The sequence below is a fragment of the Harpegnathos saltator genome, unplaced genomic scaffold (assembly GCF_003227715.2).
Source record: "Harpegnathos saltator strain DR-91 unplaced genomic scaffold, Hsal_v8.6 scaffold294, whole genome shotgun sequence".
Lineage (NCBI taxonomy): Eukaryota > Metazoa > Arthropoda > Insecta > Hymenoptera > Formicidae > Harpegnathos > Harpegnathos saltator.
Window position 1 is genome coordinate 110,761 of NW_020230088.1, and position 27,061 is coordinate 137,821.

Genomic DNA, 27,061 nt, shown 5'->3' on the forward strand with positions numbered 1-27,061 from the left:
GCGCATAACGTCCAAAGTACATCTATCCAAGGCTGCGTTCCGATATTCACTACCAGCACTGAAATTCTATAGTATACGTGACATAAACTACATATTTTCAGTATTGGCAGTGAATTTCGGAACGCAGCCCTAGGCTGCATTCGGAAACGTCACTCGAATACTCTCTTTCTTTATCTCATTTTTATGTTTCTCTCACACCAACGCAGCAGATGTACGAGTGACATTTCCGAACGCAGCATTTTTACATATCAATGGCTGCGTTCAGAAAACACAACGGTTACACAACGGTTGAGTAATTCGTCAACGTTATTGGTCTGAATGTAAGGATCTAACAGTAAGGACCAATAGTTACTAAGCGCTCAGTGAGCACTTTGTTTTCTGAACGCAACCTTTGTTCTACTGAACGCGGCCATTATTCTTGAAAATTATCGCATACGATATTTCATACGATTTCATGAATGTCACTAGATATCACGATTCTCAGCCAATTGCTCTATTGATGAAATATGGTATACAATATTTTTCATAAATTTTCGAAAATAAAGGCCTCGAGCCAACAAACTTTCCTCCGTTTGTCCGTTGATGGTTGTCTTTTTGATTTTCTTCTTTGCGCTCTCGCTTCGCACGCTCGCTTCGCTCTCTATCTGCTTTTTATCCTGAACGTCTGTCGCCATCTTACGCATACTCTTACAATATTTTTTCATGGCAAACAAAACTGAGGTAAATATTTGAGTTGCTTGAGGATTATTATAGTTTATAACTATACATTTGACTGTTGAATTGCGTAATATGTAAATTATTTTGGCCTTATATTAAAATATATTTTTAATTATTACCTGATAATAATCATATTTGATTATAGACTACATTCGGCGATCTTGAAATGGATGAACGTTATAAGAAGCTAGAACGCTGTTTGAAATTAGCTTTGCTAAAGAAGAATGTACATAATAATATCGAGCAATCTATATCAACCTGGTCTAATATATCGAGCATTAATGCAAATACCATGGATTCTAGTTGTGTAACTCCATCCCTGCAACTTTTGGGCATTAAGAATGAGGTTATAGCCTCTAGTAATAATCTAAAAAGTATACTTCCAAAAGAACAAGCTTGTAATACTAACAGAAGAAAGATAGCTACTTCTAGTATAAAATCAAGCAAGAACATTAAACAGGATAATATTGATCAATGCATAATGCCACCTCCAACAGTAAACAAATTATATCATGCTTCAAAGAAAATACAGAATAGGCCTTGTACATTATCAGAACGCAACAAATCTATATCAATGCCATCCAACAATTCAATTGAGTCTTTTGAGATAAATAATGTTCCATTTAAAAATTCAAATACTGATACTAGAAGCTGCATATCTGCTAACATATGTAGTGACAAAGAACACCTGCATTCTTCCATTGTACCAGAAACAGCTGATGATTTGCCAAAGCTTGAGAGAATATTTTCAAAATGGAAAGTTATGTTAAATGACCAATATCAGTTAATAATCAAAGGAACATTAGAATGGTAAGTAGAACATAATTATATAGCATGATTAATATTGATATTAATATCTTTCTAAACATTACATGTAACAGTCATTGTTTTATTAACAGCGGCAAAGTTGCACGGAGTAAATCAGTTATAAGAAGATATTCTACTACATGCATTGAATCCATTTTCAAACACAAATATCATCTTCAAGGAAATCTTACTGATGACAGAAATGGTAACTATTTGCATAAAATTTATTCTTTGCTCATATATCTTACTTCATACTTGATTTAAATATTAATCATTTGTATTTGCACAGAATTACCAGCTTATATTCGTGGAAAATTTCACAATGGTTTTCCTGATGATTGGGAGAATGTTTATCAAATATGGAGGACATTTGTCAGTCAAGGATGTCCAATAACATTTCGTTGGCCAACACCTATCACTGATAGCGACGACGATTTAAAAAGCGAAGTGACAGATCAAACATATATATGCAGGAATAATACTCCGATGAAATCTTATAAAATGATTGAATCCACTGCGCAAGTAATTCAATCGAAAACTTTGCACAATAGATCGTCAGAGAATATAGAGAAATATAATTGTACACGTAATACTCAAAGTCACGAAAAGTACACGTTCATAAAGCCTTCTGTTCCTATGAATACACAAGCAAGCAGTGCAGATATTGAGAAAAACGAACAAAATATTGAAACAGACATAAATCAACTATTCAGTCCCGTCAAGAAGACAAATAAATTGAAAGACATTCTCCAGGAGGATAAGCTGAATATCATTATTAACAACTTGGCGGATAGGAATTGTTCTCCGAAATATATTGACAAGATCATTGAGATGTTCGATTGCTTAGATTATGTAATGTCTTACAGAACAGAAACTGAACGTAGTTACAACGAAAGTTATGAAATACCCAAATCGGAAGCGATTCCGCTACAACAGATACTCGTGTGCAATAAGGGTAATTGTATGAATGACAATGAACTTGAGAAACGAGCAGAACTGAAAAGCCATTCCACCGATCTAGGATATGGAAGTATAAAGAACAATACCTATCCTAGCCAGTTAAACTTGAATATGAAAGACAGCGTCGAGGCAGAATACGATAAACATGAAGACTCCGATCAATCTGAAAGCGAAATTTATGCAGGCATACCGAAAATCTCGATCGAGCGCGTCCTACAAGCGAAAAAAGCGTCGAGAAAGTTACCGAAGCGTAAGGTAAGAAAGAAAACGAATCGATCGGATCAGCAGATACACGCGGTGAATGACCAGTGCGACGCGAATGTTAAACAGCAATTCGTTCACCTTGCAGTTCCTACGGCTAATTTCGAGAAGAAAAATCCATTTCCTGATGAATCCAGCATTAGCATCACGAATAAAGAAATGGAAATGGAAAACATAAGAACACATCGCGAAGCAGCGAACGTTGTTGAAGAATCGCCGAAAGCGACTTTATACAGCCATCAGTTACTGAGAACGGATTTTAACGTTCGCACAGGGAAGACGGTTGATCCTACAACGCGTGTTCAATGTAATTTACACGAACGGCTGCACGGTTTGTTTCAGCCACAAAGAATTCAGCCGAACTTTCTTACAAAGCAACAAAAATCGCGTGGAATGGAAGAAGAGCAGTTGCTGCTTACGGACGTCGATTACGCAACCAATTGCAACGTCGAAAAAAACATCGCGGCTAATAACAAATCGGCCGGAGTAGAAATTCATGCTGATTTGTGCCAAGATGATGTGACGATTCTCAGTGACGAGAGTGACAACGATTTCCCCGAGAAACTTTATGTCTCGCGAGAATCGCATAAGAAATTCATCGAACTACCGAAAAGCGAGACTGCAGTTAACAAGTCCAAACCTATCGTAGTCTCGTCGATACCGGTGAATTTGAATTTAAAAATAACTAAAGCAGATGTGCACAGATCTGCAAAGTCGCATGACTCGGATATAAGCATCACAGACAACGAAGACAAGAAAAAATCCACGATTACCCGGCCGACAGAAAAAACTCGCAAGGTCTCACCGAAAAAGTCCATCACCGCGAAACCTGTGATTGTCGCGAACAAATCGCCTTCCAAGGCAACAACCACTGACAGCATGAAAGAAGATCATGCAACGTCAAATACTGATATTAAGAATGAAGCTCACAATATGAATCCTGCTGATGCGGTTATACCTACAACGACTACAACCAGACGACCCAAGAAGCATGAAAATAATCCTAAAGTATTGACCGCGTGGGCGCCGAAAGTAGTGTGTCATTTCGCTTCCAAGAATAAATTAGGTTTGAGTTTTCAAGGAAAACTGCTCAAGTAAATGCTCTTGCTATGTTAAAAGTTATATAACCAATAAACAGCTATCTACATACAGGGTATCCCAGAACAATTTTACAGCTCGTGGAGACAGGAACATAAAAATCCCAATGCGACTCAGTCGATCCAGCAACTATCGATGTCATGCAGCAAGACGTAGGAGCGGCGAGATAAAACACGAATAGCGGCGCGTTGTCCTTCCCCTCGCCGGTTAGGCGACAGTTGCTAAATTGACTGGACCACGCTGTGGCCCGAGAGGCTGCAACGCTTCTCTAGTCATCTATCTTGGTACGCGTCCACTCCTCCCAGATTTTTGTCATTAATAACTCGGTAACTATTGCAAATATCGCAAAACAATATGGGACTTTTATGTTTGTTTCAACCCGCTCTATGTCTCCACGAACTTTGTAAAAATTGTCCTGGAACACCCTGTATATTACATATAACATTAATATCGATGTATCATCTTTGTAATATAAGTACCACAAGATAATGTTACGTTTTTTCTTCTTTCTTTAGCGAAGTTGGCTACGTCGTGCATAGGAACTTCACAACGGATATTGTGCTCAGGCGATTGTCACCAACATTGATTGAAACGGTGAATTACGAACTCTATCAGCTTCTTGGACCGGTGAACGAGAATAAACATGGTACAGATATCGCCCAATAATATTCGGCATATTAAATCTACCGATTAATAATAATAATCTTACTTTGTCACATTTAGTTATTTCCAAGGAACTCTTGAAACAATGTCGTAATGGATGCCCTGCGAAAATCGAACAATTTTGCCTAATGTGGAAGTCATTGCAACAGGGTGAGTGCGACAGTTTCTTGAGATTGTCTTCATATTGTATTTTTATTGTGCTTTTTATTCTATTTGTCGTGCTTCATGCAAAGTAGAAGAAGTCGAAAAAAAGTCTCACGATTCTACAATGGACTCACTGAGTATATCCATTAGTTCAAGAGGTCGTAGGATCTTGCCACCACTGTGTTACTGGACAGGTGTGTGATAGAATGAAAAGTTATAAGTATGTTTTAAAATATTAAATAAAATATAATATCCTTTATATGTATATACAGCGTTCCATAATTCGCTCCGAGGAATTTGTGGAGAGAGAATTAAGACAAACATAAAAGTCCCATACTACTGTTTTGCGATATTCGTAATAACTATCAAGTTATTAATTATAAAAGTCTAATGTATGTGAGTGCGCAGCTAGATGCTACTGGAGAAGCATTACAACTGCTTGAGCCATAGCGCGACTCAGCAATTATTATCGATCCAGCAATTATTGCCAGCGTTCGGTGAAGGGAAAGGCGATGCGTCGCTACTTATGTATCATCTCGCCGTTTCTATGTTTCGCCATGTGCGCTGGCAATAGTTGCTAGATCGACTGAGCCACATTATGGTCGGAACGGCTAATATGCTTCCAATGCCATCTCGGCACGCGCTCATTCGTCATCAAATTTCTATAATTAATAGTTTGATAATTATTGCGAATATTGCAAAACAGTATTTGGCTTTTTCTTTATCTCAATTAACTCTATGCCTCCATTAGCTATAACCACATGAGTTACCAACCTCGATAATTTTTCAACGAAGCATTTTCAGCAAAAATGTTTCGGACAAAAGTTATATGATTTCAAAGGGGACATAAAACAACTATACTATTTGGTTTACAAATGGCACCACTTTCGAGATATTCACTGATCATTACTTGTCTTAAATGGAAATCCCAATTTTTTATTACACCGTCTTTTTCTACTAATTAATTTAAACAACTTTTGTCTGAAACATTTTTTGATTTGTCTTATTTGCCTAATTTTTGAGATATTTAAGGAAAACTTGATAACTTTTCCAATATTTAACTCGCGATATCTCGCTATTTGTCGGAAGAAAAAGTGGTAGACTTTTTTGCTCTACTTGGTCTCAAGAATATATTGTTACAATAGCGCCCTGACTTTTGTTAATTTGATAATTTTGAAATTTCCAAAAGTTAGGGCGTTATAATAATATATTCTCGAGATTAAATAGAGCAGGAAAGTCTAGTACCACTTTTTCTTCCGACAAATAGTTAGCGAGATATCGTGAGTTAAATATCGAAAATGTTATCAAGTTTTCTTTAAATATCTAAAAAAAATATTAGATAAATAAAAAATGTTTCAGACAAAAGTTGTTTAAATTAATTGGTAGAAAAAGCCAGTGTAATGAAAAATTGGGGTTTCCATTTAAGAAAAATAATGATCAGTGAATATCTCGAAAGTGGTGCTATTTTTAAACAAAATAATATAGTTGTTTTATGTCCCACTTGAAATCATACTTAAAATCACTTGAAACTTTTGTCTGAAACATTTTTGCTGAAAATGCTTTGTTAAAGAATTATCGAGATGCGTTTTTTTTTAATGGGACACCCTGTATGTGTGTGCGTATGCGTGCCTGCATGCATACTTGCACATATATTTTTTTTATGTTAACATGAAATGAAGAACAGACAAAACTACGTTCTCACTGTTATTTTTTTTTACACAGGCGAACGAATAACTTTGAAAGACAACACTCCAATCTATAACTTAGGCCATTCACAAGAATCAACTTCGCTGAATGAGAGCCCGAGGAAGGTAATGCTAAGTGAACATGTCATAATAGTTGTGTACATTCTTTAAACATACATATATTTTACGTTGTTGAATATAGAACATCAAAAAGAATAAGGAGCAACAAGCAAATTCAGGAAACGTATCAAGGAAAAATAGTGTGGCTAAACAGTTACACAAAACAAATAAGGTTTCCAGTATGAATAAAAATCAGGTGAGCTCTTATAACATCCCTAAGAAACATAGATCAACGAAAAGGGGTTTTTATCGAGTTTCTTCCAATTAGACAATCGTTATCGACAATCGTTATCTCTCCGCTAAATCATCTAAAGATAAAGCTACGAGTAACGCGAGAAAATCTAAAAAATCTATAGCCCATGGGAAACAAAGCACAGCAAAACGATTGACATGCTCATCAAGCGATGCTGAATACGAAGAAGAACAGGTGTCTCCGCGTAAGGTAACGTTAAAATTAATTTGAGAGAAAAATTTAATATTGATCAAAATAAAAAAGAAACAATCCTTATCGTATACTTTTGAAAGAAATTATGCTTAATGATTTTTTGTTGCGCAGCGCTTACGTAGCTCTCGATCAAACACGAATGGAGATGCAAAAGTACAACAATCGAGATACAGTATGAGAAAACGACAGAAGATGGAGGGATCCTTCAGCAGAGAATCGTGCGACGATACTAATAAGTCCAAGTAGCATCCATTTTTTTATTTAATGTATGTTCCTCTTTCTAGCACGCATGAGTGTAACTCTCGACATTGTGATCTGTTTATCTTATCTAGGCACAACATAGCGCATTGCTCACCAACAAAGAAACCTTACGAGCAATGTATGGTCTATGCTTATCATCAAGGTATTCCGCAAGAGGACTTCTTATCGGAGAATCAGGCTTCTCCTATATAATGCGCAGCAATATAATTATTTGATAAATATATTTTTGCAAATGATATTCATAACAAATGTGGATTAAAAAAAAATATTTTTTCTACGTATTTGTCGGTTCTGAAGTTATTTATATATTATTCCTCTAAGGTATTACACATATATTGTTTATATTTTGTGAATGTACAAGTGATGTGTCAATATTCCCCCCTTTATTATTTTTTAGTAAAAATACTTATGTAAATAATTGTAAAACAGGGAATAAAGAGGCAGAATATTTGAAGCACAAGCTTCGGATATATTACTTTCGTTCGTTTAATATTACCATTTAACAATTGTATAAAGTATGTAAGAAATATCGGCTGCTCTCTACAAGTCAACGACATATAAGAAACAAACGTCGTGCATATTCAAATAAAAGTTTCATTTAGTATAATTATAAAATAGTTTTCTTCACTTTTGCATACTTTATACAAGAAAATATACTTACTAAATGAAACATTAAGTGCTAGATACTAGATATCTAGCGGTTCCTGGCAAGCGCAACATTTCCTCGAATAGTTGTATATTGTAAGATTTTATACTTATATATAGAGAGAGTATTCACTATAAATATACATAATGTATTTATATCTCAAAGATACGATATTTTTGCTGTTGGCATGACGGAAAGTTCAAGTAATCGGTTTTTCCTGGCTGTATTATACAAATATATGTATCTGTGACAGTAAAATACAAAAAAGTTGCTGCTGCATGCATTAAACATGCCATTAGTATCGACATAAACGCATTCCAGGAGTTTGATACTGTCAACACGTCGATAGGTTGTTCTTAGGCGTCTTAAAAGAATCCTAAAAATCCACCGCTGCGTGTAACTTGTACCTATTTAGGGCCGCATTTACCAAATTGCAGTTAACTGGTCGTTTTAGTACCATTTTAGTAACCTCGCAGAATTCTAACTGAAACCGTTGTGAGAAGTAATAGAAAATGAGGAACCAAGCAGCAAGTTGAAGTCTTGTAAGGTTACTAAAAACAGTTAATTGCAACTTAGTAAAGATTTAATACGAAATATAAACATATACTTTATAAGATATATACGTAAAATAAATAAATAAATCACGATTAATGTGATCGCGTTAGTTACATTGTAGGTATACAGCGCCATTGATCTCAATATTTCATTCCTTTCTTGATATAATATAAACAAAAATTTCGTGCGCATAGATGTAGAGCTTGTACAGGTCTACGCGTGTCGCAAATCGCGTTTTATCAAGTAGCATTTATAACGACGCATGCATAATCTTTCATATCTTTCGTTCATGGAGATGACGCAGATGCTTGTTGTCGATACGCGTTTGATATGAGGTAACTAATATCTTGTAGTGGGCTATATATATGTATATATATATTTATATAGATACAACGACCCTGTTAGCTTTCGTCATATAAAGGAGTGCCGTCCCCGCTTAGAGACATGCTCCGCGGACTAGAGTTTGTATGTGGAGTACCTCGCGGAGATTTGTATGACGGAGTTCGCGTGGAAGAAGGTCTACTTCTGCCAGAGGGCGTCGTCCTGCCGGCCGACTCGTCGTAATTGCGCGGAGTTTTTCTAGATTCCTCGTATCTCGGCGTCGACCCACTGGAAAAAAAAACGTTTAAATTATATTAACACTGAACTGAATGTAAGCTTTGGTATCACTTTGTGTACTTACGATACACGAGGACCACTCTTTAGTCGAGCCCAGGCCTCAGCAGCTTTTCTCCAATCGGTGGGATCGCCAGATGGAGTAGATAAGGGTGGCGTAGGTCTATGCGATTGAGCGGATCTGTGATGACCAGGAGTCATCGATGGCGGGGGCGGGTGAACGAAGGGCCCCTGGTGATGGCTCGGAGTCTGTTGACCATATCTCGGAGTCGGCTGACCGTGATGCGGAGTATGATGCGGCGTCTGATAAGGCGTCATGAATGGAGTTTGTCCGGACGGCGTATACGGTGTGTTCGGATAAGTATGCACTCCGCCATAACCAGCAGCGCCAGTTGCACCTGGAGTGTGTGGTGGATAATGGTGCGGTGTCTGATTCGCCACTTGCGACAAAGAATGCAACATATGATGCGGAAGATTCTGTGCGACTCTCTGTATCGCCTCTTGATTCATTCCTGAAACGAAAACGTTGATCTCGCGATAACGGTCGACAGAAGCTTCGAGGAGAACATTAATTAACCAGATTAAAAGTGTAACACTGTTAACCCTTTGTGGCGCAGGCGAACACCCAGAGACCCACTTATATCAGTCAGTTTTTTATATTTTATGAGCAGTTTTAATGATCGATTTCTTAGCAATTATATTTTCTGGTTTCTTAAGACCTCAACTAGTGTAAAATAATTGTGATTACTTATAAATTCTTGAAATTTATTATTGTTAATAGTAAATAAGTAAACACAATAAAATGTTTTTAAGAATAAATATATGGCAAGACGAAGAATTTTTTTTATCTGGGAAGAACTATTTTTATCTGGGAATTGATACGCAGGGATTTTTTTGGGACATTGATTACGAATCCGTTGAATCAGATTTAAAAAATTTTAAATGGCGGATCCAATATGGCAGACATAAAATTAAAAATTCAACCAATTTCCATGAAACTAGGTATCTAGGGTTTTCTTGGGTTGCTGATTACGAATCATCATCAAATTCTCGAAGTTCAAGATGACCAATTCAATATGTCGGACGGAAAACTTAGAAAAAACTTCAATTTCTAGAAAAATTGATATTGAAGGGTTTTTGGGTCGCTAATTATGAATCCATCATCAGATTTTCAAAATTTACGATGGCTGATTAAATACAACGAAGCGAGAATTTTAAAAATCCAAATTTCTACGCCTAATTTTGGATTTCGAAAATCTGACAACGGATTTGTAATCAGCGACATTAAAAACCTCTAGATACCTAGTTTCACGGAAATTGGTTGAATTTTGAATTTTACGTCCGCCATATTAGATTCGCCATTTTGAATTTCAAAAATCTGACAACGGATTCGTAATCAGCGACCTTGAAAACCCCTGGATACAAAGTTTTATAGAAATCGGTTAAAAGGAAAAATTCGTGGCTCAAAGGGTTAATTCATAGCAATAACTAATTCATGAAGTTGGAGGACTCACCACTGACAGCTCCTGGTGTTGTATAAGGTGTTCTGGAAGTCATTGCACCACGCGGCGTGCTAGGAGTGGATTGTCCAGGAAGCGGATCTCTAAAATGTTCTTTAAACCAGCGGAACAAATCATTTACTCTGCCAAACATCTGTGCTCTGAATCTGAAGCCCTCGGGCGTCACCGTGATGAATTCGTGGCGACAACGGGTTCGCGGCAAGTAAGAGAGCAAGAATTTGCCGGGGTAATTCTGCGAGAATACGAGATAATTTTATTTCAACAACATAGATTTTGCTTCAACCTTCATAATTCATAATAATTTCATAATTGATAATGACCTTCATAATGATTTTACTTCAACCTTCATAAAAAGTACAAATGCTTACCTTAGCCGCTGATATTATATAAGGGATACTGTTGGGATTCTCCTTCCTCTGTTCCTTCAATACCTCTTCTGCCTTGTCCTTGATCCCTTCCACCGTTGGCTTGTAATATTTGAAGTCCAACAATTCGGAAACGTAAGCGGCCATGGGATTCACATGTCGCGCGATAATCTCGTCCAGATCTTCGAACTCTTCATTACCGATCCATAGGCTCTGCCCCAATGAGAAGGCGTTCTCCTTACCTTCCTCTCGCACGTCGATGTGCTGATAGATCTCATCGGTGACTTTCCATGTGACTGTCAGGTGATCGGAACCTTTGCTGCTCGGTCTTACTATCGCCTCACCTTGCTTCATTGTTTGCATCAGCTTCACGGACTCGATGAAACTAATGTTGTGGAAAGATGGATGGACGATGACACGCTTCACATAAATCTGTCTTTGTTTCGCCTTCTTTGCATCTTCTTCTACTTTCATATCCTTTTGTTCGGCCTCGGTGTCGTAATACGGATCTCGTTGCGGTCTGCAAATACATATTTAATTTATACTAATCGGTTTGCGTAAAGTCCATTCAATTATTTAATCCATATTACATCAACAATTGAAACAGAATAGTGGCAAAAATACCTAAAATGATTCAGTAACATTTACAAATTTGTTACATCGTTAATGTAATCACAAAAGCGGTTTAGTTAACTCATCGTTCTATAACTATATAACCTACAGGGTGAGGAAAAAAGATGGAAACCTTTAAAAATCTCAAAAGATATAAGTTTTACAGAAAAGTGTTTCAGACAAAAGTTACAAGGCTCAAAATGATGTATTTACTGATCAATTTGACCTTGAGTGGCGTTGCCAAGATCAGCTTATTTTTTTTTAACAAAAACCCCCATTTTTTATTATATCATCTTTTTCTATCGATTAATTTGAATAATTTTTGTTTGAAACATTTTTTATTTACCTAATACGTTTTGAGATATTTAAGGAAAATTTGATGACTTTTTCAATACTTAACTTTACTTACAATATCTCACCAACTATTTGTCGGAAGAAAGAATGTTATTAGACTTTTTTATTTTACTTGGTCTCAAGAATATATTGTTACAACAGCATCCTGCTGTTTTGTTAATTTGACTTTTTTCTTTTGTTAATTTGATGATTTTGAAATTTCCAAAAGTCAATAAATTAACAAAAGGGAACTATTGTAATAATATGTTCTTGAGACCAAATAGAGTGAAAAAATCTAATAGCATTTTTTCTTCCGACAAATAGTTGGCGAGATATCGTAAGTTAAGTATTGAAAAAGTCATCAAGTTTTCATTAAATATCTCAAAACATATTAGGTAAATAAAAAAATGTTTCAAACAAAAGTTATTCAAATTAATCGATAGGAAAAGATGATACAATAAAAAATGGGAATTTTTGTTAAAAAAAAAAAAAAAAAAAAAAATAAGCTGACCTTGGCAACGCCACTCAAGGTCAAACTGATAAGATCGATAAATATATCATTTCGAGCCTTATAACTTTTGTCTGAAATACTTTTCTGTAAAACTTATATCTTTCGAAATTTTTAAGGGTTTTCATCTTTTTTCCTCATCCTGTATATTGTTCCATTTATCTATGTAATTGTTTTTGTATATTGTTCCATTTATCTATGTAATTCGTTTACCTCCAATCGTGATTCTTATCAGCAAGGTCACTGCTTTTGCTTGTACACTCAACACTGAAACGATCCACCTCGATCTTCACGATACGGCAATGGATGATTTGATCGATGCTAACTCTTTCTTCAGGATTCGCAACGTGTCTGTCGGATAAATTCTTGATATGAATATAACCGGATATGCCGTTGTCTAATCGCAGTCTCACGCCGGTTGCTTTCCCTGGGCAACCGCCGGCGTCAAAGTGATTCCACACTTCCGACAGCTCCGGGAAGTCGTTCTTCAAGCAGAACGGACACTGCCACAAACCTGTGTCCTCGTTTCTCACTGGATTCGCTTGATCCAACTGATCACCTTGCGGTTTTCGATGACTGATGCCGACTACAGTGGCCAACACTAGCTTACCGACGTAGAAAGTCTCGGGTGTCTCCTTGGTTAAAACATCAAACAATTTTTCCGGACTGGGTGACTGATATTGCACACGAAGATCCTTGTATCTGCTGTTCAACTCAGCCCGGATGTCATAGAGAGTGACGCACTTGTTGCCGAAGCCTTGCCTCTCAAGTTCCTCGGCGAACGCGTCAAGATCCAAGTCCTTCAATCTTTCCGGAGACTCAAGTATCTCCTCTAGAGCACCGGCTGGATTAGCGTCCTCATCGTCATACTCAAGAGCGTCCACTGCCATTTTTCGAGCCCATTCGTACGTCTCGGGATGTACACGCGAACCGTCTAGCACTTCCACGTACGCTTCGGTGCTGTCGCCCAAACTATTAGTATCGATCTTGATAAAACCAGCACAGTTGATGAACACTTTTGGTCCCATGTGACAAGCAGTTACCAATTGTGTTCGGTTCTCCAATCTTTGATTGGTTTGCTTCAACATCTTGATCAAAGCTTGGCCCTTACGTGGGCCAAGACCGCACACGAATTGCACCAGATTGCCGCAGTATGCTTGTTGGACTGCTTTATTCACATCCACACCGACTTCGTTCACGCGATTGACAAATTCAAGGTAGAGATTTTCCAATAGCTCTTCCTTGGGCAATTGGTCTTGCAGAGTGTGATATTTGAGACAGAGGATCTCTTCGTCAGCCGTGCACAGCTGCGAAAACTCCACTAATGGATCTTGCACCCTTCTTGCCAATGAAATAGCCTCACGCAACAGCTGCGGATAGTCCCTGAACTCTGAGACACCCTTATTACTGTTGGAATAAATTTTCGCGAGCTCATTATCGCAAATTTCCACCTGGATGCTAGGGAACTGCTCGTCCTCAGTTAAGTGAGTGATACACTCTTTAATATCGGCTGCGATCATCATTGCTTCTCTAGATTCGCCGGACACCACCACAACATGAGGTTTCTTCGTAGCTATGAAATTTCTCAACGCCAGCAAATCCGCCTCCTTCATAGTCTTCTCGTCTTGGCGGTAACTGTTCTTGCGCTTCATCAAATTCGGCAAGCGCAAATAATCTGTGCATTCGCCATCAGCTGCGACCAAACAAGTGAAAGCAGCCTGAGAGTAATCGGGTACATAAGACAAACCCATGACGCGCAGACCCTTGCTAGTGTCCCATTCCTCGTCTTCCTCCTCAGGAAACTCGCAGCTGTACGGCGCAACCTTGATCCAGTTGTACATCTTGCGACAACAGGCGCGCATCACGCACTCCTTCGCCTCGGCGACCAGGTTGGTTCGCAATTCCTTCTTCAAGCTCGGTATGACCATGCGATTGAGCGCGATCTCGACACTACCGACACGCAGTGCGTTCCAGTCCTGCACATTCTTGCTGAATTCGTCTCGATAGTACAGCTGTTTCATCTCGTCAACATAGTTATTGCTGGTGTTGCCTTCGATACTGTCACTGAGGCTTATCGTGATGAGCTTGTCCTCATCGGCTATTACCAAATTCAGGAATTGCGCACCTACGAGATCGCGCACCGGCTTGTCTTTGAGATACTTCATGGAGTAGATCGGGTGGTTCTCATCGATTTCCTTAGTACCCTTCTTCGTCGGCGTTATGGAAATTTTCGCGCGTTCCATGTACATTTCGCGCACGCACTTGCGCACGAGCGGCTCGCGCGCTAGCTGGATCGCTACCATCAATTGCGCGGCCTTCAGTACCTCTTCAGGACTCTTGAATCGCGAGCTGCAGTGTTCGGCCGCTATAGTCATTGGCTCAGTCGGCTCCTGGTCCACCTCGTGACGTTGGTAGTTATCACGAAGATTCTCAGCGTAGTGTTCGGGCGTCAGACCAAATTTCTTCGCCAGACCGTCCAAGCCGGCTTTCCTGCAGATCGAATAAGGTCCACTTCTCACTGCCTGTTTCAACGTCTCGTCGACCTCTTCGTCCTCCTCAATCTCTGGTTCTTCCTCCGGTGGATCCTCACCGTTCTCCTCCGCCTCGGCGATCTGCTGTTTGCGCTTTTGAATTCTCGCCTCCCGCCGCGCTTCTTTCTCCTTCTTCCGCACAGTCTCTTGCATCTTCGGAATCTCGTGATTGTAGTACAACATAAAGTGATGATAAATGTCATTGAGCTCTTCACTCGTCTGCGCATTCTTCAATCTCTCGATATCGTCGTCTTTGATCACCCGCACATTGTCTGGCAGCGGCGCATCTGCATTCTTCATGATCTCGTCGAGCTGGTAGTTACGCATTTTCTCAAAGAGCTTGAGCAGGTTCTCTTTCCGCTGACGCAGTTGACACCATTTGGCGTCGTACTTGTATACCTTCCACAGATCGTTGATGTTCAGCTCGGGCAGCACGTATTCTTTCCGATAGAAGGATATGAAGGGAACCTCGAAATGTTGATTCCGCATAAAGTCCAGGGCTTTCTTGATCTTGGTGATAGTCTGCGGCCCTTTGCGAGCACGTTCCTTAGCTTCAGCGTTCAGATGGGCGTCCTGAATTGAGATCGTGGGCTTGCAAAACGCCTGTTTGTAGATCCATTCCGCTTCCTGCTCCAGTTCGTCAGAACCTTCTTGAACCGGCGTAACCGGTACCGATCGAAGTTGCATTCTTTCAGGTATATCTGTGTTACGTATCTGTAACAAAATGTCAAACCAAATGTAAGTATGGTAATTTAACAAACGATATAGATCATTATTAATATCTGGCGCATAGCTCTTGTTCGTACCTCGTTATCCATGTCGGTGAAGTGGCCACGCTTCAATTCACTTGGCTCGTAAATCTCAAAGATGCTCTTCCTTGTTGTTTTTTTCTTCAGCTGTTTCTTCGGACGTCGCGGCCGCTCTGCGTCAACCTCCTCATCCAAGTATTCATCCTCCTCCTCTTCTTCCTCCTCCTCGTAATCTTCCTCGCCATATTTACCAAATTCATCATAATCGAAATCAACACCAAAGATGTCTTGCGCTTCTTGCAAAGCCCTAGATGATTTTGTCATGTTAAATTATTTCTTTATTTGTGCAAATTATAAATAAATCAATGGATGTAAAATTTGTAACCAATTATGAAATAAAGAATATATTATATTACGTTTAAACAACGTATTATTGGGTACAACACGATTGATTTTAATTGTAGTTATAAATTGTATTTAATATTTAAGTTTTCTACATACGCGTCTGAAAATATTGGTTTCTTTTTCTTTCTTTTCTCAGCAATAGGTCTGCCATCATCATCGACAATAAAGTCATCTGCATCGGTATATTCGCCTTCGTCACTACCTTCTTCAAAGTTCTCCACTTCTGGTCTATGGCTTCGTTCGCTTCGTCTTTCATCTTCCTGTAAACAATATAAAAGTATACATTAGAATGTTATACTCACTGTGTTACTCTCACACAAATACAAATGCAGATATGTCATACTATACATACCGTTATATCTCTTTCCTGACGCAGGTATACATATATGATAAATGCAAACGTTATATTTATTTAAACACGATAAAAATTTACATATGAACTTATATAAAAAATAAAACAAGTTAATAAAATATTAAATAGGAATTAAATTATATTTTAATGGATCGTCGCATTTAAAAAAATCATCAGATTAATTTAGATAAGAAAAACCTAAGTTGATGCTAATAGAATTAAATTATATTTTAATGAATTGTCACATTTAAAAAAAATTATTGGATTAATTTAGATAGGAAAAATATAAGTTGGTGTTAGTACAACACACACTGACAAAATCACACTGCATTTTGTATATCTTCATAGTACTTACATCTCCAGAGCCTTCAAATAATTCATTGGCAATAGCGTCCCTTTCTTCACCAGCCTCTTTTTGTTCTTCTTCTTCTGATTCCTCATCTTGGATCCTTCGGAGACGTTTGAAACGTTTCTGTAAAAATGAAACTTTTAATATATATACATACATATATATATATACATTCATGTGTATGTGTGTGTTGCTCTTTTTAAAGATAATAAAATATATAGATTATACCCTTTGAAGCTTAACACCCAAATTTTCTTCCAATAACTCATAATCTTCATCTTCTAAACGATCATCAAAGTCTTCATCACTTTTTTTACGCTTTTTATGGTGATCAGAACCATCACTGTCTTCACCTTCACTTTCATCTATGGGATTGTCATCTATTAAATCTTTCAGTTCCTCGCGTAATTGATCTTCATCATCTATAAAATATAACATCAATGCATATAATTATATAATTGAAACTCATTAAAGAACAAAAAATTTTATCTAACATTCATAAACCCCATTAAAAATTATTAAGCCCCTTGCACAATGCCCAATGCACAATACATTATTCTTGTAATAGTCGATTGTGATTGGTCTATTTTTATTCTTATTGCTTGTTGCCTGGCATTGTGCAAGAAGCCTTAATTTAGCAACAATAAAAACAGGAAATATGTTGATATTTTTCTTAAAATAAGATGTCTTTACAATGGTTGTAAAATTTTCTGCTAAACATTATCTAATGGTTTATGCTTCTTAACAATTACTATGTATATATAATTACAATACTATTATGATCTATTGCAATTGCTGACAGTATTTAGTATTAGGAGATCTAAATAATTTATATCTTTATATCTTTATAAAATCTTATAAATCATTATACATCAAACATTATATATCAACTAGGTCCAAAAGTTTGAGCAATATTGACAATTAGTTTATTCTTTCTCTGTGCATTCTCTATTCTTCTATTAATTTTTTTTTCTGTTTCTCCATCAAATCTTAACTATATACTTCTATTTTAAAAATTGGATAATTGAAACTTTTCCACACAATATATATGTTTTTTATTACAGAAAATATTTTAATAAATGTTGGATACAATAAAATACATATTATTAATAAAATACATATTATAATTATAAGAAGAACCAAACATTTCAGCCTTATATATGATCCTCATCAGTGGTATATATGCTAACATATGGACAATAATTGTTCCTCCTCGAACATTGATATTAATACAAAAATCATTTAATTGTATTACAATATCATACTGTCCTTTGTCAATCCACAAAACAGAAAAGGAAGCTCTTGATTTGGCTGCTTTCTTTTATGATGTATATGCTATACCATACCAATTCAATCCTGGTACTTAGATAGGAATCTAGAAGTATCGTGAATTCTCACAAATAGGTTCACATGTGTAATTTTAAGAGTCAGCCAAATTCAATTGTGCAGTATAACGATAAGACAAACCAAACCATACTGAACTTGACATAGTCAAACAATGTTTTTAAAACTTAACTATTATTAGGATAAACGAACAGAAAGCACTTTGCACTTCATGTGTCATACTTGTAAGAAACAGAAACACCCTATTACAAAAGTTATATGTTTATTTTGAAGGTTTTTTAAGAGAACTAAGCAATATGACGTATTTAACACATTGACTGCCAACTACGAGATATCTCATAGGTTGTTTACTTGCCCAGGACGCCTAACTATGAGTTATCTCGTCTCTTCATTACTTGCCATATTTGTACAGCTACGAGGAAACTCGTAGCATAACAGTGTAAATATGAATAGATGGCCTCAGGAAAGAGAATAAAAAATGTTTTCTAAAAAAAAAACATTTTTTAAGCTTTTTGATTATTATTATGTACTATTATTAAAGTTTTTAATAATATAACATAATTAAATCAAATTGGCTCTTTAGACCGGAATCGTGAAAAATTCCGTGGCAGTCAACGTGTTAATAACACAGTATCAGTATGCAAATTTATACTGTCTATTGCTTGTTTGATATATAACACTACAGAAAGCAACTATCTTCTGTAAAATGGTTTGCAATCTAATATTTCCAGATTATCAAAATCAAATTTATGAACAAGGTCAATACAATATTCATTTACCACTGATAGGTTTCCATAATTAATTTGTTTGTGTTCACAAATTCGAGTCCTTACTAAACAACCTGTTTGGCTCGTATAGCACGCATTAGTTTTTGCAATATATTCAATAAACCATATTCTTGTTCAGTAGAAAACATATTTATATCGTATGTAGGTCCCAGCTGTCCGATTTAAAAAAATTTATATTTACATCCGTTAGAGCTGTAAATATATCTATTAACTATATACTTGTTTCTCAAGTTCTGAAAATGTATACCAATTCTTTGAAAAAGAATAAGTCAAATGGTATTTAATATATTTAACCTTCTTTAATCATCTTCAAGCATCTAGTCTTGCTTTTCAAATTCAACAAATTCTATCCAGTATAAACAAAGACATTATTCATTATTCAATAAAAATCGTCGTAGTAGCATTTATCGAGCATGCGGTGTGGACATAAAGAATATGGACATGCACTATAGTGTTTCTTACCTTCTTCCTCCTCATCGTCGCTCTCCTCCATCGCCTTTAGCTTCTTCAATTTCTTTTTTTCATTCTGATCTAACTCTTCTTCACCCTAAAACATGTCAAATTGCCTTGGTTCAAGAAACAATGTCGAGCATCGTTTGGGCATATCATCAATTACATAAAATTCGCGACATAGGAAAAAAAAGCGTGAAAAGCCGCAACAATACTTGCCTCGCTCACATCAGCCTCGGAATCTAGATACTGTGCCATTCTTTGTCGTTATCGCTAAACTCTGTCGAAATTTTTCAAAAACTACAATGATTCAGACTTAATTAACAGGTTCTTATAACACCTTCGTTACCTTCCACCACCTTCTACTTCACTACCTTCTACTACCTTCTACTACATTCATCTTCTTCCACTGATCATACGAAGATGCACGAATTCTGTACGCACTTTCTATATTAGCCCCGGTCTACAATAGGTGATTTAAGCTATAAGAAATTAACCAATCACAGTCGAATGTAAGGAAAATAATCGACTGTGATTGGTTAATTTCTTACGGCTTAAAGCTTAAATCATCATTGTAAACCGGAATTTATAGCGCCATTTTTATTTCTGAAAAATTAGTTTTTATTGGATCGTCAGTTGTGATGTAAACTTTTCATAAAATGAAGTTGGAAGATAAAAATAACGTCGCTCAACAGAAACATTTATTTTTTTGGGAATCAAATCTTATTTAATGTATTTTTAACCCAATAAAAATAATGTAATCAACTTTAAAGAGGGCGTGACGATAGGACACAAATTCTCGATGCAGTTACCATTTCATCATACTACATAATCTCTGCGGTTCCTCTTCTCTTCTATCTCAGTTTGCTTACTACCCTACGTTTTTTTGTACTGTAGTACTGTAGAGCGTGATCCGTTTCGTGTCGTAAGACTTAAAGGTATGTGTGCATTTCAAATTTACATAGAGAATAATACCTGCGCTTTAAGTAATTTAAACATTACTAAGATAAAATATGCAATGCTTTTATCCGATTGTGTTTTATTAACTATATCGTTGGATTTCTTCATTTGTATCACGTGTCTGTATCTTGTAAAACCTACAAATAGATCATATGAAGGATATATATTTATTTTTCTTACAATGTTTATCTTCCGAATTTTAATTTTATACATATATATACGCACAGATTTTTTTAGAATCAAATATATAAATTCGATATCATTGTTTCCAAGCGCAAGTCTTGTTCGCTTTCGTGGCGGTTGGATGTAGTTCCTGTAACTATGCATATTTTTTGATCGTGGGAACTGCATACTCGTTGTTCCTGTTTTTCTTTTACCTTCATACTACTGGAAAATGGCGTATGGACAAAGCTGAATGCAGTCCGGAGCCATATATTGAACTGAACTGAACTGTCTCCAAGCGCAATGGGTTATCCATTGCTTATTTTACATTTTTATATCAATATACATATAAAAACTTATCATTTTATGATGATTTATATCATACCATCTTTCGTCTGAATGATTGTGAAGATATATTCATTACTGATGACTAAATTTTAAAAGAATTGTACTTCTTATATTGTATCAATAATTTAATGCAAATATATTATCTTATAGAATGCGTTACGTGGCCGCTTATGTACTGGCTGTTCTTGGAGGCAAAGCCTCACCAAGACAGAATGATATTGAGAAGGTCTTATCATCTGTTGGAATTGAAACTGATTCTGAAAAGTTGAAGAAAGTAATTTCAGAATTAAATGGAAAGCCTATTGACGAGTTGATTACTAAAGGTACTTTACTAAATTATTAACTATTACTAAAGGTAGTGGATTTTATAAAACATCATTTTCTTACTTAAGGATAACATTTTATGAGGTCTAAATTTTTATTATTGTATAATTTTAGGCAGGGAAAAATTATCATCCATGCCAGTTGGTGGAGCAGTTGCTGCAGCTGTTATTCTTGCCAGTGATGCAGCAGTTATAATAGAAGAGAAGAAAGGTAAATTCATATATTTTTTTATCATAACATCAACAGTCTACTACATCTACAGTTTGTTTACATAAAAATATAAAAGTTGTGAGAGTGACAAATACAAATTACTTATGTATCAACATTAGTTACATAAATGATCTTGTTCCAACAGAAGAGAAGAAACCCACCAAAGAAGAATCTGAATCAGAAGATGACATGGGCTTTGGCTTGTTCGACTAGATTTTTCATCTCGAAATCAAACAACTTGATTTAAGAATAAAATATGCCATATTTAGCAGTAGTGAGTGAAATCCAATAAATTTTTATATTGTATAAAGTATATTAAATTTGTACCACTATACCACTACTGAGGAATAAAGCATATTTAACTGAATTTAGTCTGACATTTTCCATTATTTTGTTTCTATGCCTACTTTTATATATCTACCTTTCCCTCTGCATATTATGAGTGATAACTAGCAAGTTTTGAGTATATTGACGAAGGCTTAAATTGCTAATTTAATTTAGCATAATGGTAATTGTACATTTTTTCAAACAGCTTGAGCAGATTCTCTTTCCGACACTATTTGGCATCGTACTTGTATTCCTTCCATAGATTGTTGATGGTCAGGAGCTGATCATTAGGGCTCAAGCAGCAAGCAGCTTCTGTGCTGAGGAAGGAAATGAAGAACTCTGATTTGTTGATTCTCTTATGCGTTGTGTATTATGCGGTATGCAAAAGTCTGTTCTGGCTCTTAAGGCTTGTCTACATTAGCTGTAAGAATAAGGCTGTAAGGTTGCAAGACACGAAATGAAATATTTTCATTCGCTGACAGCTTACGTTACAGCCTACAGCCTTAAGCTAAGACTCCATGCATGCGGTGAGCTTTGACTATATAACTATGGACTGCTAGCAGCTTACTTTTCCACGCAATAAGTGTCTACAGACATCTGCAGCGCCGCCAGTACCAAACACGGCAAATGATGGAACTCGTTGAGCATAACGAATGATAACGAAGTAGACGTATCAAGTAGCTATATATTATACCATATGAGATATATAATAACACGGCAATTACAAACAAGAAAATAATAAATAAAAATGAAATACTGTGTTGTCCATTGGTGCAATAATTCTATTCATAAAGAGAAAAAGACAGGAAAGCATGTGGCTTTATTTGCGTAAGTCTCTCTCATGTTACATTACAACAATAACTTATTAAATGGTTAATTTTTAAATAAAGTAAGAAAGCAGTGTTGTATAATATGTGTATACATATAAACACATGAGATTGCAATAATAATACGGCAATTAAAAGTAATGTTTGTACAATTTCATGTGTTTAGACATGTATGAGAATATCATATGAAACAAATATATTACTAAAATAGTTTAAATCTTTATTAATATTTTTAGATTTCCAAAAAATCTGGAACATCGTACAAAATGGGTGAAAGCATTGAAAAATGTGGCCATAAAAACAAATAGCACTGTATGTCAAGAACATTTTAATGAAACCTGTATGTACAAAACTGAATTGTCATCATTACGCTTGTACGAAGGATCTGTACCATCTATATTTCCACATGTTTCTAATTTAAGGTAATATTACTAAAATTGTTAATACATTTAAACTATAATAATACCACTTTCATACAAACTTTATACAAATAAAAAAAAATTGTTAATAGCATAACAGAAAGTATACACTGTAACGAAAACAATAATGCATCTTCTGAAGTATTGATGGAAGATGAATCAACAATTGGTTCTCATCAAGGACAAACACAAGATGATATGACATATTCAACAAAAACCAATACTGTGGCGTCAAGTGATAAATGTTTAATAAGATATCCAGGAGATATTACAACCGAAAAAGTGGCAAACATGTCGTCAAGTAGTTTAAGGAAGTTTAATTATTAAATTATTAAAAAAGATTACTTGCGAAACATGTCTTTATCTTTTTAACGAATGTACAGTTATGAAGTCTACATTCATAGAAAGAAAAAGCTGTGGATATTTACATTATCCACGAGAAGATACATATAAACTCATTGTTGCCGCTGATAAAGTTTTTAATTTTTATAAATTACAGAATAATTTGTATAAGAAAAATGCATGCCAAGAAATAATTATAAAAACAATACGTAATATTGATATGGATAAGGTATTTATAAATTTTAACAACCACGTTAATGAGTTAGACGTTTTCGAAAATCACAAATATTATTTAATTAAATTAATTATAGAATGTTATATACAGATTCTTATGAATTATGAAGGGAAATTAATGAGCCAAAATATTGAGTACATCAGACATCAGTTTACAAAAATTATTTTATTCAAAGGTCAGTAATATCTTAACAAATATGGAAAATGTAACGTTTTTTTTTACATTAATAACAAAGTTCTATTTTTATTTATGTTATGTTTAACATATATATGTTATGTGATGCTATGTTTAACATATATATTTTTATTTTTATTTATATATAAATACTAATTGTTATTGTATAAAAAAGATTTTCATAACATAAACTATATAACTAATGTAATTTTTATTATATACAGCATATTTTGTATTCTTTATATTTTCCTTTCCTTATAAATTCATGATCGCAAATAATATCTTTTTAATGGTAAAACAGGAATGAAAAGTGCGATGATAGTTCTAATAATGGCCGTGTTTGGTACTGGCGGCGCTGCAGATGTTCATAGATGCCCAAAGTCATTGCTAGCAGTCCATAGTTATATAGTCAAAGGCGGTGAGCTGCGGCAAACGGCTGCGGTGACCAATCAGGAGACAGACGCATGCCGGAGCTTGCCGCAACCGGACTTGCGCCTCCCTCCTGATTGGTCACCGCAGCATTTGCCGCAGTTCACCGCATGCATGGAGTCTTAAGCTTACTCTTACAGCTATTGTAGACGAGCCTTTAGGGTCTATCCAAACAAATTTGCATAAGCGCGTAACGCATATGCATAAGGAAATTGACTAATCGTATGTTTAATACAAAAAATATTTTTTTACTACACAGATCATAATTAGTCAATTTCCTTATGCATATGCGTTACGCGCTTATGCAAGTTTGCCTGGATAGGCCTTTACTCTTACAGCTAATGTAGACGAGCCTTAAGGTCATTCTACAATGAGGTGTAGTAGTATGCAGTAGGCAAATTGACCAATCACAGTCGATTATTCTTCGATCGTAAAGAGAATAATCGATCGTGATTAGTCAATTTGCTTATTGCATACTACTACAACCTCATTGTAGAATGACCTTTAAGCGTAGTCTACAATGGCAGTAAGCAGTAAGAAGTAAGCGTAAGCGGTAAGAAATAAACCAATCACAGTCGATTATGACAAAAATAATCAACTGTGGTTGGTCCATTTCTTACTGTTCATGCTTACTTCTTACTGCTTGCGGCCATTGTAGACCACGCTTGAGAAACAGTTGCGATTCAGTGGGTGCATTCAGTACTACAACCGCTCACTGAGCGCTCAATGAGCTTTTACATTTGATTGGTATATTCCTTTAGATTTAAAAATATATACCAATCAGATGCAAGAGCTCACTTAGCGCTCAGAAGCGGTTGTAGTACTGAATGCACCCAGTGATGACAAGTCATGGGAATTTTTCCCATATAGGAGCCGTTGTGCGCATGCGTGAGCATGACGTCAGACGCCTCGACGCAAGCGTTTCCAGTGATGGATGTAAACGCAGATAGTAGATGCAAATAGTGCGCGCGAAAGGTCCCGCGCAGCTGTCTATTACAGTTGTTTCACGTTTTTCCCGTGAGTATTTATAGTAGTTATATATTCATAATGTAAAATGTAATAAATAAGTGTAACGATAAATGTAGTGATAAGTTAAGAAAGAACTGTGATAATAAGTGCAATAGGAATAATAAATATAATATATTGGCTGCAGATGTAAAAAAATTACAAATTAATAAGTTTTGTTATTATCTTTTATTATTCATATATAAACTATATTATATTTATTGAACAGAAGCTTTTTTCATTCTTTATAATATCCTTCACATTTCTTTCATAGTGGGGACCTAATGATACCTTCAAATATATATGTCCGTGAAGCTACCACACGTTTGCTCAGTGTACGTGCGCGACTTTTCCCATAACTTGTCATCATTGTTGCGATTGCCGGTTGTCGTCGCCAAGAAGTTAAAGTTGGATAACTCTCTTCAAATACAATCGCAACTGTCTTACGACCGAAAATAACACTTTGTAACTAGTAGTTGCCATTCTTCACAACTCGCAACTGAGTATTTGCAACCTATTCTGAACCGGGCTTAACTGCTTAAGTTCGTTTGTGTGTGATGGCCTTTATTTCTATTCTCTGTTCCTGTTGTCTAGTATTGTATAATGGCCTTAAAGAACAGACCATTTGTCGCTATGACAGGTTTCCTAACCTGCATACCTATCAACTTTAATGATTCATATTTCGCTTTGCGGAGTCGAGTGATGATTTTAACTTTCATATTCGATTTCTACGCGTCAAAATACATAAGACAGGTGAGTTGCAGCAAAATCAAAGGTAATAACTGTTTTTTTTAAATTATTACTGTAAATTTTTTTCATTTTTCATATTACAATACCTAAAGAAAAATTCGTCACTTTAATCACTCGTAACAAATTTAATACTTTGAGATAATTTCCAGAAAAAATTGCCAATGTCATTATCTCGACGAGGTTGATATGCTTTCATTGTTGGAAGAAAATAAATTTGAATGCCGGTTAGTTTTACCATTTTAATAAATGTAACAGTAAAGGGTAAATTTATTTTTATGGTTAACATAATTTGTAACTTTTTCAAATGAAATACTTGAAAAATAGAAAACAAATGTAGTGTCTTGATAGTGATATGATACTTTGTGTAGGGTTAGTTCGGTATTAAATAAAAACATTCGATCTTACGGAAAGAAACACATGTTCGACAAATCCAATGAAACATGTTGGAATTCCGATGCAGTAAGTAACTAGTTCTTTTCAAGAATCAATTTTGTATATCTCTGATATTAGTCAATATGATTAATAACAAATATATACATATTGCAGGGTACTCCACAATGGGTTATTATTAACTTTGAGAAAGAGTGTAGTCTTTCCAGCTTTGAAATAGAATTTCAAGGTGGATTTGTTGGTAAAGATTGCTACCTGGAAGCTGGTAACAATGAGAAAGATACAACAGTTGCAGAAGCATTTTATCCAGAAGATGTTAACAATCTACAGCGATTCAACTTGGTTAACAAGATCAAAGCCAAAACTTTAAAATTTATATTCAATCAGAGTACAGATTTCTTTGGCAGAATTATTATATATAATTTATCATTATACTCATGATATTATATATATATATATATATATATATATATATATATAGGGTGTAAACGAATAATACCCATATTCATAGTCCTTCCTTGAGAAATAAGGATTCCTTATTCCTCATCTTATATTTTATAAACCTTCCTTGACCAAATAAGGAGCTTTATTGGCTTCCTTATCTCAAGGGAAGTCACGAGCTTCCTTGAGGAGGTAATGTTACCTTAGATCTGTTCGTTTTCGCTATATTTCTGAACTAATGTACAAAAATGCAATAAGTTTTTAATATATGATGTGCAGAATAAACCAAACATAACCTGCAACACTTAATTTTGTAACCTATCACAATTTACTTATGATGCGCTTTCAAACTGAAAGTGTATAAAGGAAAAGACAACGGACAATGAATTTTTAAGGGAGGAACCTGGTTTATAAGGTCAAGATTTTCGAATTTTT

General features: G+C 35.6%; 5 protein-coding genes across 10 annotated transcripts; 4 read left to right on the forward strand and 1 right to left on the reverse strand.

The window, feature by feature from the left end:
• The first annotated feature begins 490 nt into the window (after positions 1 to 490).
• LOC105186730 (uncharacterized) lies at positions 491 to 7,621 on the forward strand. Of its 3 annotated transcripts, none has more exons than XM_025299831.1 (12): positions 491 to 509; positions 863 to 1,527; positions 1,617 to 1,729; positions 1,814 to 3,839; positions 4,359 to 4,489; positions 4,567 to 4,656; positions 4,743 to 4,844; positions 6,373 to 6,461; positions 6,538 to 6,651; positions 6,724 to 6,897; positions 7,012 to 7,142; positions 7,233 to 7,363. In XM_025299831.1, the coding sequence occupies exons 1-12, from the start codon at positions 507 to 509 to the stop codon at positions 7,351 to 7,353; spliced, it is 3,759 nt and encodes a 1,252-aa protein (XP_025155616.1). In that variant the 5' UTR covers positions 491 to 506; the 3' UTR covers positions 7,354 to 7,363. The 3 variants fall into 3 exon arrangements, with proteins under 3 accessions (XP_025155616.1, XP_011145431.1, XP_011145430.1); XM_011147129.3 differs by lacking the exon at positions 491 to 509 and adding an exon at positions 564 to 720 and having other exon boundaries at positions 7,012 to 7,166; positions 7,233 to 7,404; XM_011147128.3 differs by lacking the exon at positions 491 to 509 and adding an exon at positions 566 to 720 and having other exon boundaries at positions 7,233 to 7,621.
• Positions 7,622 to 7,633: 12 nt separating this feature from the next.
• Positions 7,634 to 19,685, reverse strand: LOC105186731 (transcription elongation factor Spt6). Of its 2 annotated transcripts, XM_019843004.1 has the most exons (12): positions 19,503 to 19,685; positions 19,296 to 19,380; positions 16,930 to 17,123; positions 16,708 to 16,824; positions 16,353 to 16,367; positions 16,097 to 16,260; positions 15,653 to 15,902; positions 12,529 to 15,560; positions 10,866 to 11,382; positions 10,492 to 10,729; positions 9,045 to 9,489; positions 7,634 to 8,971 (listed from the first exon to the last, which is right to left on the reverse strand). In XM_019843004.1, exons 1-12 carry the CDS (start codon positions 19,539 to 19,541, stop codon positions 8,764 to 8,766), a joined length of 5,304 nt encoding a protein of 1,767 aa, XP_019698563.1. In that variant the 5' UTR covers positions 19,542 to 19,685; the 3' UTR covers positions 7,634 to 8,763. The 2 variants fall into 2 exon arrangements, with proteins under 2 accessions (XP_019698563.1, XP_011145432.1); XM_011147130.2 differs by lacking the exon at positions 16,353 to 16,367.
• Positions 19,686 to 20,127: 442 nt separating this feature from the next.
• LOC105186732 (60S acidic ribosomal protein P2) lies at positions 20,128 to 21,654 on the forward strand. Its single transcript, XM_011147131.3, has 4 exons — positions 20,128 to 20,221; positions 20,904 to 21,076; positions 21,192 to 21,287; positions 21,433 to 21,654. Exons 2-4 carry the CDS (start codon positions 20,905 to 20,907, stop codon positions 21,498 to 21,500), a joined length of 336 nt encoding a protein of 111 aa, XP_011145433.1. The 5' UTR covers positions 20,128 to 20,221; position 20,904; the 3' UTR covers positions 21,501 to 21,654.
• Positions 21,655 to 22,173: 519 nt separating this feature from the next.
• On the forward strand, positions 22,174 to 24,021 carry LOC112588069 (uncharacterized). Of its 2 annotated transcripts, none has more exons than XM_025299835.1 (5): positions 22,174 to 22,442; positions 22,678 to 22,863; positions 22,953 to 23,431; positions 23,514 to 23,612; positions 23,913 to 24,021. In XM_025299835.1, the coding sequence occupies exons 1-3, from the start codon at positions 22,363 to 22,365 to the stop codon at positions 23,185 to 23,187; spliced, it is 501 nt and encodes a 166-aa protein (XP_025155620.1). In that variant the 5' UTR covers positions 22,174 to 22,362; the 3' UTR covers positions 23,188 to 23,431; positions 23,514 to 23,612; positions 23,913 to 24,021. The 2 variants fall into 2 exon arrangements, with proteins under 2 accessions (XP_025155620.1, XP_025155621.1); XM_025299836.1 differs by having other exon boundaries at positions 23,528 to 23,612.
• An 851-nt stretch (positions 24,022 to 24,872) lies between these two features.
• Positions 24,873 to 26,641, forward strand: LOC105186733 (nuclear receptor 2C2-associated protein). 2 transcript variants are annotated; one of them, XM_011147133.3, is made up of 5 exons: positions 24,873 to 25,057; positions 25,320 to 25,820; positions 25,945 to 26,019; positions 26,164 to 26,254; positions 26,342 to 26,641. In XM_011147133.3, exons 3-5 carry the CDS (start codon positions 25,982 to 25,984, stop codon positions 26,624 to 26,626), a joined length of 414 nt encoding a protein of 137 aa, XP_011145435.1. In that variant the 5' UTR covers positions 24,873 to 25,057; positions 25,320 to 25,820; positions 25,945 to 25,981; the 3' UTR covers positions 26,627 to 26,641. The 2 variants fall into 2 exon arrangements, with proteins under 2 accessions (XP_011145435.1, XP_011145434.1); XM_011147132.3 differs by having other exon boundaries at positions 25,320 to 25,798.
• The last annotated feature ends 420 nt before the right edge of the window (positions 26,642 to 27,061 follow it).

Coding starts and splice junctions, on each gene's coding strand:
- LOC112588069 (XM_025299835.1), top strand. CDS start 22,363: ATGAAATACTGTGTTGTCCATTGGTGCAATAATTCTATTCATAAAGAG. Junction 22,443..22,677: donor AAGCATGTGGCTTTATTTGC/GTAAGTCTCTCT, acceptor TAATATTTTTAG/ATTTCCAAAAAATCTGGAAC. Junction 22,864..22,952: donor CCACATGTTTCTAATTTAAG/GTAATATTACTA, acceptor AATTGTTAATAG/CATAACAGAAAGTATACACT.
- LOC105186731 (XM_019843004.1), bottom strand. CDS start 19,541: ATGGCACAGTATCTAGATTCCGAGGCTGATGTGAGCGAG. Junction 16,825..16,929: donor TGGGTGTTAAGCTTCAAAGG/GTATAATCTATA, acceptor TCATTTTTACAG/AAACGTTTCAAACGTCTCCG. Junction 15,903..16,096: donor AAACCAATATTTTCAGACGC/GTATGTAGAAAA, acceptor AAAATCATCTAG/GGCTTTGCAAGAAGCGCAAG.
- LOC105186730 (XM_011147128.3), top strand. Junction 1,528..1,616: donor ATCAAAGGAACATTAGAATG/GTAAGTAGAACA, acceptor TTTTATTAACAG/CGGCAAAGTTGCACGGAGTA. Junction 6,652..6,723: donor CCAGTATGAATAAAAATCAG/GTGAGCTCTTAT, acceptor TCTTCCAATTAG/ACAATCGTTATCGACAATCG.
- LOC105186733 (XM_011147133.3), top strand. CDS start 25,982: ATGCTTTCATTGTTGGAAGAAAATAAATTTGAATGCCG. Junction 26,020..26,163: donor GAAAATAAATTTGAATGCCG/GTTAGTTTTACC, acceptor TACTTTGTGTAG/GGTTAGTTCGGTATTAAATA. Junction 26,255..26,341: donor CATGTTGGAATTCCGATGCA/GTAAGTAACTAG, acceptor TACATATTGCAG/GGTACTCCACAATGGGTTAT.
- LOC105186732 (XM_011147131.3), top strand. CDS start 20,905: ATGCGTTACGTGGCCGCTTATGTACTGGCTGTTCTTGGAGGCAAAGCC. Junction 21,077..21,191: donor TGACGAGTTGATTACTAAAG/GTACTTTACTAA, acceptor GTATAATTTTAG/GCAGGGAAAAATTATCATCC. Junction 21,288..21,432: donor TATAATAGAAGAGAAGAAAG/GTAAATTCATAT, acceptor TTGTTCCAACAG/AAGAGAAGAAACCCACCAAA.